General features: G+C 38.7%; 1 protein-coding gene across 3 annotated transcripts in view; it reads right to left on the bottom strand.

Moving 5' to 3' along the window:
- ABCB11 (ATP binding cassette subfamily B member 11) overlaps positions 1–6576 on the bottom strand; it is a 45744-nt gene extending 39168 nt beyond the window's left edge. Inside the window, exons 1-3 of one of the 3 annotated variants that reach the window (XM_008634782.2) lie at positions 6302–6576; positions 4142–4244; positions 960–981 (exon numbers count right to left, since the gene is read on the bottom strand). In XM_008634782.2, coding sequence (XP_008633004.1) covers positions 960–981; positions 4142–4217 — 98 coding nt within the window. In that variant the 5' untranslated portion in view covers positions 4218–4244; positions 6302–6576. Of the gene's footprint in view, positions 1–959; positions 982–4141; positions 4245–6301 lie in introns of those variants that run through there. The other 2 variants (XM_017735804.1, XM_017735805.1) reach the window with 2 other exon arrangements.
- Between the last annotated feature and the right edge of the window lie 5222 nt (positions 6577–11798).

Genomic DNA, 11798 nt, shown 5'->3' with positions numbered 1-11798 from the left:
TCAGGTAAAGAAAAACCTACTGCCCAAATTGTTGGTTAATCCTTTCTTTAAGACAGAGTAAGGTCTTGTTCCCATAGCAAGGAATCGTCAGCTGTGTACATTCAGTGATGAATGAGTAGGGATATTCTATTTGCAGTGGGTTGTTTTGGTTTGGTTTTTAATGAAGCAAACTAATTCAAGCTATATTTGTCATAAATTGTTTTCATAAACCAGATCCTAGAAAGCCTAAAGTAAGCTTTCCCTCAGGTATGTGTAGATCATATGTGTGTTACATGTGAAAGTCCAACAGAACTTGGGTTTTAAGGGTGAAAGACGTGGTAGACTTTTAATACTGGGCTGGTGTTCTCTTAGGCAGGCAACCCGACAATGAGAAAAATTAAGAGATGCTCTAGTTTCTCTGTTCTAGGGGTAGCTCCCAGACTGGGTACACTGTGTCAGAAAGAGCTGGCTCAAATTGTAGCATTAGGTTGTCCAGCCTGCTACAGAGTTGTCCAAAGGTCTAGGAAGGAGGAGGCTCTTAATCCCAATCAGATCTCTGATAACCGCTGAAGGTCAAATTCTCTAAATCATCCCCACTTTCAACTATTCAGAATTCTACATTTAAATCTTAATATGAGATAATCCCTTTTGTTTTAAAATATCACAGTTAAGTTTTAAGAGAAATTAATAGATTTTTTAAAATTCCTTAAAAAGTAATTTCTCAAACTAAAAGCAGTGAAGAAAGATAAAATGGAATATCAAAAACATTTTCAGAAGGAAGATCATATTGCTGCCATTTCTGCTTATAAAGGTTTCTAGGACTGCTTTGGTCTATCTGTTTCAGTTGTATCAAATAAGGCAGTTCAGCTGCTAGAGAACAGCTTTTTTAAAAAAAAAATTCCATCAATTTGATCCAATGACATTAAGTTCTTTGAATATTCCTAGAAATATTGATTGTGCCAATCATGTACATGACTTACTCTGATGTCTTGAAGCTGTTACCTGTTAGGGAAAATAAATGCACAGTCTAGTTAATGATTATTGTTAAAGTACATAATCTTCTGTAGACATGTGAAACATAAACTCTAGAACTCCATGGCACCTGACCATTCCTGAGTTCTAAACATCGTATTCCCACTAATACATATAGCCAGGCCATGGTTTACACTAAAAACATTATTCAGGACATTTGCCAAAACTCATTTTCATTGCAACCTGTTTGCTAACATTCAACTCGTTGTCTTGGACACTGTCCCATTGAGGATACTACGCTAATGCTCGCTCGCTGAAAGGAGGAATGGTAGCTCTTCACTCTTGCCTGCCAACAACTTAAGAGACTGCAAATCCTGTGGAAGAGGGGCAGTTGTGGTCTTGGAGGGTAGGATGAGCTTGTCATGCTGGTGTCTACTCTTGGGACATTGTCTAAGGAACCATAGCTTAGAGAAATGGAATCATACTACAAGACATAACTAGTTTGTAGGACAATTCCTTAGTCCCCAGAACAGGTCTGGATTTAGCCTCCTTTCGAAAGATGTTGTGAAAGACATAATAAGCACAGCTTGTGTTGTCAGGGGCCCCAAAGGAGTGTCATCAGAATGTCTGATTAGAAAATTCTTGCTGTACATCACTTGAGATGACAATGAATGAAGAGTTAGTTTTATACATACATCACAATTTGGATAACCTAAGGGCATTGAGCATATGCACTTTGCTCAATTACGATGCATTTTCCAGTTCAACATTAAGTTCAGAACCATGGTTTGCATTTCAAGCAGTGCCTTCCTTTCTTCACATCACTGAGCGTGCACACATGCGCCGTTTCACAGAGCAGACACAGAGGTAGTTTGCATCACAATTCACAGAGGGTACAAAGAAGTCACTGCAACCACAAATTTCTCCTCTTACCACTTTTCTACCCAGGGAAAGACGGCTTTTCCATCACCTCCAAGGTTTTGTATTTCTCAAGAACACAATGTTAGATGGAAACAGCCTGAGTTTGGGACTGAAGGAACAGCTGATGACATCTCCTTTTTGGGGTTAATAAGATAACTTTATTTGGCTTTAGTTAACAATTACTCTAGTGGTTGTATTTTGCTCTCTGTTACTTGGGGATGGTAAAAAAAATATTATTTCAATAAGGGCACATGTATCCCAAGAAGCCCAGACATTTTCCAGGAAAGTTCTAATTTGTAAAACTATTATTACAAAGGATCATTTGGTGTTAGAAAACCTTTCTTTTGTGAAGAAAGAATAAACATCTGGGTTTTTGAAGTTTGGCAGCAGGTAACAACAGTAGTGGTTTGAAACCTTTTCTGGAAGATTCTTTAAGGTTTATCAGAAAAGATAAGGTTTAGACAAAGCTTCCTCTATAGTCTGGTAATGCAAAGTGTTTTGCAAGAACTTAAAGAAAAGGCTAGTGGGAGGAAAATGGGAGAAACAAGAGCCCAGTGAAAAAGTTCTCTGAGTCATGAATTTAGAGAGCAAAACAAGCACTCTCCAAGTGTGAAAAACCCCTAATCTATGAACTTGAAGAGGGAAACAAGAGCTTACCAATGCTATTCAAGAGATTCAAGAGTGTAAGGAATTGCAGGCCAGGTCCTGTGGGCCAGCAGTTTTTAAGCCGGAGAAGAATTTGGAAGGATGTTAATTTGAAAGGAAAAAATAGATTAGTAACAGTTCACACTGTGAGAACTGACAAAGTAGAATAAGTGGATAAAATATGATTTCATAGAAAATAAAATAATACAGGGAAGATAAAAGAATTTATTAACCCAGAAGGAAAAAAGCTATAGTTATCTTTGAGTGCCATAAAAAATTTTGAAAGACGAATTAAGGTATTTAAGAAAGCAATTTTATAATTTGGAAAAAAAAAGAAAAAGAAGAAGGAAGCAGAGACTCAATGAAAAGCTGAAAAACATTGGCAAGAATTTGAGTGTTTACTGCTATTATGAGAACACACAAGGAAGAATATCTGTGAGAGTCAAGTGATGAAAAATTGTACTCAAAAAGTTCCCAAATAAATCTGTCTCTTAACTACACTTACAGGTGTGGTGCTCAAGGGTTGACCCAGAGAGAGCTCATCCTAACTAATTTGTACAAAAGGTGGTTATTGAAACAAACCCCACTGGAGATGAGGCCAATCAGTAGAATCCCAACGATGTTTTAAAGCTTTATCTGCTTTGGGAAAGGTGTTCTAGCAGTTCAACAACCTGCTCCTTAGATTAAGCAGAAAACAGAGTGTATTTCCAAGGAAACTGAGAAACCGGAGGCAAACTCACCTGATAGGCCAAAAAAACCCCAACTGTCAAAAGAAGAATAGTCTTTTGCCAGAAGATAGTCTTTTGCCAAAATCTCATAACAAGTAAAAGCAACAAGTGTGTAAAACAAACTAGCAGACAAAAAACCAACTCCTCAAACCAGCAAGTTAAGTCTAAACAACTTGGGAGGTCAAAGTAAGTGTCTGGAAGAGATGAACAGTTTTCTGTCCCAGAAGTTGGACATATCCCCTTAATTTCTATTGCAATTTAGATTCCATTATGAGCTACTGGTTTGCTTTCCTTGGTACTTTATGATCTGTATAAATATTTAACATCCTTATTTTCTTTTGGCTTTTCTCAGGTCTTATAAACAGAAGTCAAAATATTTAGCAGTTTCTCTTCATGTTTCTCCTTGGCTCTTGCTGCATTTGGACTGACAAAATGGAAAAATGCACATTGAAAAGGAAAAATGGAAGAAAGGAGGACAAGCTCTGATAAGAAGAGGCAATGCAGATCTTCACTTAGAATTAGCTCATAAGAATTCTGCCTAATATATGTATGACTGCAAATATTAGTGTTTGCTGGAAGAAACTATAGAAGACAGCACTTTGTACTTCTTTTTCTTCGATAAAAGCCTTTTACTTGTACAACAAAGTACTGGGTGTAAAAACCTATATAGATACCTTGAACTTGTTAGTTAAACTGTAAAGATAGTCCATGGGTAGGGATTGTTATATGTAGTTTTTTACAGAAAAGTTGTTTCGGGGGCAAGATACCTATGACAGCAGGTACCACATAACACTATTTATTCCACAGACTATTTGCTTTGTGTTCTGTAGACTACTTGCTTCACTTAGGCCACCCACCACCTATTTTACATGCTTTATAACATACAGACTTCTTACATTTGCCATCCGAGTCAAAAGCATAGTTATCCTCTCCCACTTTCTTGATGCTACGCAGAACAACTGGGTCAGACATGATGGTTATTTACTTCAATCAAAAGTCCTGTAAAGAGATGGGGTGTGGGGAGGGGGAGAGAAAGAGTATCAGCATACATCCATCTGTGAACATAAAACAGTGTTATGCTAAACTCCTGCTTTGCCCTCATGATCCCAGGACAATATCACTGATTACAGCACAAGTTATAACAGGACAGATGTCACTGACTCAGTGAAAATAGAGCAGGAAAACACCTCAGAGAGTGTGCAACTCACCCTGAGCACAAGGCCTCTGAGGCTTCAGTGCCTCCTGCCTCGAGTGGAGGCCACTCTGTGGGGTTTGGCAGCTCCCAGAAAACAGCCCTGTCCCCAGGGACAGCTCTGCTGAAGTGAACTACTGCCTCTGTGAGGGTGGCATCTGTGAGAGCAGGTTAGAGGCTGAGACATTAACAGGACAGATCCTGCCTCAGTTACAAGGGAGCAGCAGGACCTGCCCCTGCCTTGTGCTGTCCCAGCTGGCAACAGCTGGGAGGACCATGACAGGGGACAACTGGGGAACAAGGAGGGAGAATGGTGGGAGCCCCAGGGCCACAATGACATCTGCATTATCACCACCACCAACTGCACTCCCACAGCTCTTGGCTACCTGAGCTGCTCCTCTGGACAGTTTTATTCCTAACTAGTCACACTGACATGCTGAGCAGACATCATGCATAAAAAGAAATAAGAAGACAAAATTAATACCTTTTTGTTAAAGAAGTGCTTTTGTGAGGCAAAATCTGCCAGGTAAGCCTGGCATCCAAGATGCACCCAGGGGAAAGTGCTGCAGAAGTCATCCCCAAAATACGCCCTTTCATAACCATCGTCATCTCCTCCACACCTTTGTTTAATGTAATGTATCCCAAGGCACAGTTACTACACCTTCTTCCAGTCTTTAACTATCAACATTTGCGTGATTATACTTCTGAATAAACCTCTTACAGCCTCTTATTTTAAGCATATTAAGCATTTAGATAGCATAGTTCAATTATTCTTATTTCATTTTAACAAATGCTTATCAATTTTTTAATTGATTTTTTAAAGCCTGAATGCTGATACAGTCTTAAGTAACAGGACGAGTGGAAAAAACCCCAATGAGTGATAGACTAGAATAAGAATTCTAGCTGCCAAGATTTGCTAGAGCTAAATTTTCTGGAATAATGTTACTTTTCCAATAAAATTATGACTGTCCCACATTTCTGAAAGGAAACATTTTTCCTATTTTTTCTAAAGCTCAACACATCAAATACTGTCCTGTCCCATAGGCATTATTCATTATCTTATTAGACAGATTAGTATAGCAGATTAGCATGCTGTATTAGATTGTTAAAATAACCTTCTTCAGGGTCTGAATGTTTAGGGGGGATCACTTAGAACATCTTGAAAAATACTGTTGCTGACATCTGCATTTAAAATTGAGATAATAGAAATCAGAGAAAATAAGAGACAGTAGATCATCCCATCTACCCATGTGTGTGCATGGGTAGATGGGATGTAGTAGCAGAGAATACCTCAAAAACTGCACTCAAGTGAAATAGCATATTACTCTAGCCAGTTACAGTATGGTTGCTCAATTTTGGGGGAACAAAAATCTTTGAGGAATTCAAAATCCAGACTTAAATAAGTAACATTTGAAAACTGTTAACAAAGGAACACATCCTGTAAATGAAGTAACATTAGGACCTGATCCAAAGCCCTCTGAAATCTATTTCAAATCATGTCTTTATGCAGATCAGATCTTTATTTAACATAAAGGGGAGCAGAGGGGGGGAGAAAAAAAAAACCAATTAAAATTGGCCCTGAAAGCACTATTCTTCATGTTTCTTTAAAGTTAGGTTCCTCACATATAAATGATAGCATTTATGCAGAAACACATATATTGCTTCAAAATAGAACTTGAATGTCTTGTTCTTTGAACTGTCCCATTAAAAAAAAAAAAAAAAAAGCCCAAAACAACACTAACTGTGCACAGAAAAGCAGCATTTAGCCTAAATTGTCCCAAAGGAAAAAATACAAGTACCTTTTAGTTAAGGAAGTGTCATCCGTTAACTCTGAAATATGAAATAGGATAAATTTGTTACTCACCCGTGGCTGTGAAAAATCCTAGAATCATAGACAAATTGTAAGGACCCTGTTCAATTAGTCAGTGGAGCACCCAACCCTTTCCCAGCATATTTTAATTATTTTAACCCATTTGTCAGAACTGAATCTTTCAATTGGGCATTGGGTATTTGCACCTGGGTCAATAACCATGTGGCCACAATGTTTTCAGTTCATTGACATCTAATGGAGTGTTTAAATTGGACTAATGCAATCTCACAACAAAGTCAGGGCACTTTGAAAACAGTTAAACATGAGGAGACCAGGCAGTTCTCTGGAAAACAGTTCACTGTTGTAGGAACCCAGAGTGCCGAGAATATTTCTCTGCCTGTTTTTAAGGGTTCTTACCCTCCTGAACAACACTGTTTTAGCCTCCAACCTTGGAAAAAATTACCAACAGTCAGACAAGAACTAGAAAATACAGTGGTGTGAATTAGGTGATAGACTACTATGTAAGATTGTCACAGAGTGAAAAATTTAGAGGTTTTGGGCTTCTCTTTGAAGTAAATAGATAAGAGTAAAAAATATCAAAATGGAGGATTGTTGTTGTTCTCTAAACCTTCTTCTCCTTCTTTTACTACTCCATGTTCTGCAGTAAAAGTAGTTTGGAATGACTGGATAGAGAATTCCACAGTTCCTAGTCGTGTTATTGAATAATTGGTAGGAAAGTGAAAATAATGTACATTTTTAGTAACTATTGGTTAAATTATCTTTAAAAGGCTGTGTAAATCTTGATAGAGAGGCCTCACTCCTGCTTTTGTGTGCTCTATGCTGTACCTGGGTCATGCTAGTGGCTCTGTTCCTCTGATAAGACTTAATAAACAGCTATCTGGAAGCATTGAAACTCAAGGAAAAGTCTCAGTTTATCTTTGAAACTCCTTGCAAGGACTTTCAGCAAATTCTCTCCCATTAGGAGAGATGTGATTCACGGCACAGTTCAGTGTCAACTGTGAATGTACAGGAAGAATTATTATAGCATTATTTTATCAGCAACTTAATTTGCCAGACAGTAATTGTGTACTCTTGTCCCTGCTGTACATAGCAACATCAGCTGAATAACATGATAATTGGTTCAGAGATTAAGCTAAATGCAGATTAAAAACTTGCTCAAAAGCTTTGAGTAAGCTTGCCCCTCTCCACACGGCTTCTAACTTTCTACAATTTTTCCTTTGAAATTAAGATTTTACAGCCTGGAAGCTCCTGAGTAGTAGTAAATTCTTGTTGGAGACAAGCCCTCCATAGATTTTTCAATAAGGGACATTGATGAGGACAATGCTATGACCTCAGACAGTATCACCACATACCTTAGAGGGAAATGGCAAAGAGGGTTTAGTCCCTCTCTGAAATCAGTTCTCACTACAGAGGGCCCTGACTGATAGGACAAGATAGAAAGACAATGTCTTAATCATAGTGACTGTCAGCTCTCAAGTCGTCTGTGCTCTCAAACTTTCCATGATGAAACCTCATGCCCAAAAGTGTGTCACAATTAAATGTAACTAATCAGAAATCCAATTTTCCTTGTTTAGCATCATTACTGTGTTCACACTGATAGCATAACTAAGTGCAAACCTGCTGTCTTTTCCCACTGTTTTAACTAAAAGAAGTCTCCATCTATACCGCTGTACACAGCACAGCTTTGAGAGAACATCTCAGTGATAATTTAGTCTACCCCAGCACAGAGTCAGAGAAAAACAAAGTTACTTGAAGTGCAGGGAGTTACAGTTACCTTCATGGTAGTAGAAAGGCTGGAAGAAAACTTGTATGAAAAGCAGAACTCTGCTTTATTTCATTCCCCTCCAACAGCTTTTTCAGGAACTGTGGCCAAAGACAATGCAATGCCTTTGATTTTTCAAGGTACTTGAGCAAAGTTTGCACTTGCACACAAAGCCACCCAGTATCTTCAGACAAGACTTGGCTTGACAAAGACGATACAATTTTAGCTTTACAGAAATTACTTCATTACTCTCACTTAAAGACATTGCTCATTTAAGCATTCAGAAAGTGTGCATAGAGCCTATTTCAAACTGCTAAGGAAGCAGATTAAGGCAGTGATGAATTGGAGCTGAGACCATAGGCTACCCCAACCCTTTTGAAGAGCTCTGCTCCCTTGTAAATCTCTGCTTTTCTCAAATCATCCTTACAAAAATCCTGGAGATTAATAAATTATGACCTGACTTTATGACATCAGCCATAAAAATGAATCTATGCTGAAAAATCATCCATCTGTGCAGAGCAAAGGGGAGAATATAAAGCCCACAGAGTCACCTTCCCTTTTTTACAGCTGCTAGTGGAAAAACTAGCCAAATCCACTCCATCTCCTCAAGTACTCTTGTACTTTATTTCCTTTGGATGTTCTGGGAAGGGAAAACTCAGTTTTTTTGCTAGTCAGCCCTTCAGAAAATGAATAATTAGCTATTGAACTAAACCAACAGGGAGTGGGGGACTTCAGTACATCAAGGAGACTGTGATTTATGCTGTTAAAAATGGGATTATGTCAATCTCATGAGATGCTTATGTATATTATTTCCTTCAACACAGCATAACTTTTACAAAAAACATGTACTATCCTATCCAAAGATCTTTAGCAAGTGTCCTTGTTTTTTACACTTAGGAGCAAGACTTTCTCTTTTGATAGCTGGATGTATAATTTTTACTGCAAGCAAAAATCTGTATATCGATAAGAAATCCATTTCCTCTTTTTTTTTTTTTTTTCCTCCAATCAAACTAAATTTCTTAATATTGAAATGGGGAATAGCAGACACTTTCCTTACAGTGAAATCAGGAAACTACCTAGGGGCATAAATGGAATGTTTCTGTGAAGGTGAGTTTATCTTGTTACGAAAAGTAAAAAGTCCAAGTTGTTTGCTGGGAGCAGAAACCTCCAGGTGAGAGGCTAGCTCAAATATAAAAACAAATTTATTTCTTTTGCAGTCTAAATCATGATCAGAGACACTAAGTCATAATTTATTGGTCACAAAGATATACTATACTGAAACTAGAAAATACTGTCTGGAGTGGGTGCAGCAGAGAGTCCAGGAGGAAGGCAGCAGGGACTGACTTACCTCCAGTGACTAGCCTTTTTCTATAGTTAGCCTCTCCCCATCTGCTCTTGGAAATTACCAGAAGCAGGACATGCACGTACTTATCGCATTGATCCTATCCAAGTCTGGCAAGCTGTAAGGATTTTTTCTCCATTCCAAATACTTGTGAAAACAAAAATAGCAGAGATAGCAACATTTCTAAAAAAACCCCAAACAAACAAAACAAAACAACACTATTAATTTTAAAAACAAACTAAAACTGTTATATCAAAATTAGGTAACTCAACATGTTAAAATAAAAAATTCTTTCAAAAAGACATCTTTCAGAGTGTCTGCCCCATGCTCCAGGCAACCAGCCCCACAGGCCACCTGACCTGTTCCTGTCAGAAGCTGGCATGTCCATGTGAGCCTGCCTCTCCCCTGTGCCTCAGCTTTCCCAATCACTCTTGAATGCCACCAGACAAATGCCTTTGGGGCTTCTCACAGAATGCCTCTTATCACTCTCCCTCCCGGAAACTACAGAAAAATATATTTTTTCTTGATGAGCCCTTTGGTTTTTTGTTTTTCTTTTATTTTGGGTTTGTGGCCCCTTTAAAAAGTGTAGGTAGATCTTTACATTGCAAAGTTGGACCACTGTGGACAGACTGGACCTGTCAGTCTCCCTGGCAGGCTGGAGATAGAAACAGACTATGAAAAGCACTCTAACTGAAAACCTTGTAATTACAGCACTTTTATTAATTTGATATAAAGTCCCACTCACTGATTAAAGTTCACAGAGATCAGTTTAAGTCCCATGTTTGCAGACATGTCTGTTGTCGTGGCAAAACCAGGCCTTTTCCTTCAGTCCAGCTAAATTGGCTTTTATTTTTGTTTATTGACCAGATTACAGATCAAGCCAAAACTCTGTTTTGTTTATATTGATTTATTAATATACATTATAGCTCAAGTAGGGTGTGATGAAACACAGTTCTGCCTCCTTATCTAGAGGGACTATTCTCAAAGTGTCTCTGACCCTGGGCCCTTGGGTGGCTGCCATGGTCCTGCACAAGCTTTAGCAGAGGTGTAGTTCTCTGGAATGGCTGAAGTGCCAGGACATGTAGGTGTGGGCAGGTAGGAGTGGCAGGAAAACAGTACCTCTGTGCCAAGGAGGGTAGGTCTCTACACAGCCTCCAAAGAAAGCCTGGCCCTGGCTCTGATGAGCAACAGCCAAGGACTATCCAGACTGCAAGTCAGCTGCAGGCAAACGAAGGCTTCAGCAAAGGAATATGGCAACTCCAAGCAGGGTAAGGGATATTATAAAGAAAATGGTAATTTTAATAAGCTTTGCAAAAGAAGGAAAGCCAGCCTCTGTGCTGGGTCTGTTCTGCATGCATACGTATGCCAAGAGAAAAATTTCCTTGACATAAAGGTACTCTGAAATACTATACAGGGAAGGCAGTTACCTAATCACTTCTTCATACTTTCTTCACTACTGATGCTGCAAAGGAAGTTAAGCAATAAAAACTAGCATCTCTCAACTGCAACTTTTGCAACATGCTGGGTAACTTCCAGCCAGCACAAGAAGCTGCATTTCACCAGCACACGTATTTACATAAAGCACAGTGAGCAGCCATACAGCTTGCAGTAAAAATGGAGGTATGTTGAACCTCCCATGTCAGAGCAGAATGTAGATGTACAAGCAGAAAATAAAAGCAGTGATCCTGTTCCTATTATTATGCTTTAAAACTGTCAAGTGATTGCAATTTCCTTTTAAATTAAGCTTAGCCAGACAAGAATTTGACCATAGTAAGTGCAACTTCATTGCATCTTGCCCTCCAAGAGATAGACTGTCCGTAAGTAATCTCTAAAAAGTTCTGTACTCCCTTAAATCTATTTAGAATTACTTTTTTTACTTGATTGCATTAGGCATCTCCTGGTTTCCCACCAAGAGCACTCATGGAGAAGTATAACTGAACTTTTTTCTCTAAGCATAACTTCATCCATCATCAATAATTACATATAAACTCACTACTAAGTCAATTGGAATATAATGCCAGATATGCAGGCTCTTCCCAAACATATTTTGAAGTACTGATGTTTTCACACAGCCTGAGCTTTGGCAGGTGAGGTGCTCCAACCTGCATCCTCCTTCCTGTGCTCAGAGACCGCAGGCAAACTCCCATAGCCTACTGGTGCAAATTTATTGCTTCGGAGGCAAAGAGGCAGTACTTGCTCCCTTCTTTCCTGAGAGTTTGGCACTGACAACCAAAGGTTTTAATAAAATAAAGCATTTTTCTGGGTATCATTACTTCAGTATCCACAGTAATGAGAAAGGTTCTGGGTCCTGCTTGCTTTGCCTGACATTATGTTGCCTGTTGGCTTCAGTCTCACTCTTATATCACCAATTCTAATTTCTGCTCAAGAAAGGGAAAAAAAAGACAGGAGAGTTTTCCTCAAAATAC

Source organism: Corvus brachyrhynchos, unplaced genomic scaffold (genome assembly GCF_000691975.1).
Source record: "Corvus brachyrhynchos isolate BGI_N302 unplaced genomic scaffold, ASM69197v1 scaffold255, whole genome shotgun sequence".
Taxonomy (NCBI): Eukaryota; Metazoa; Chordata; class Aves; order Passeriformes; family Corvidae; genus Corvus; species Corvus brachyrhynchos.
The sequence above is the reverse complement of the archived record's forward strand: the minus strand, read 5'-3'. Positions and strand labels throughout refer to the sequence as shown.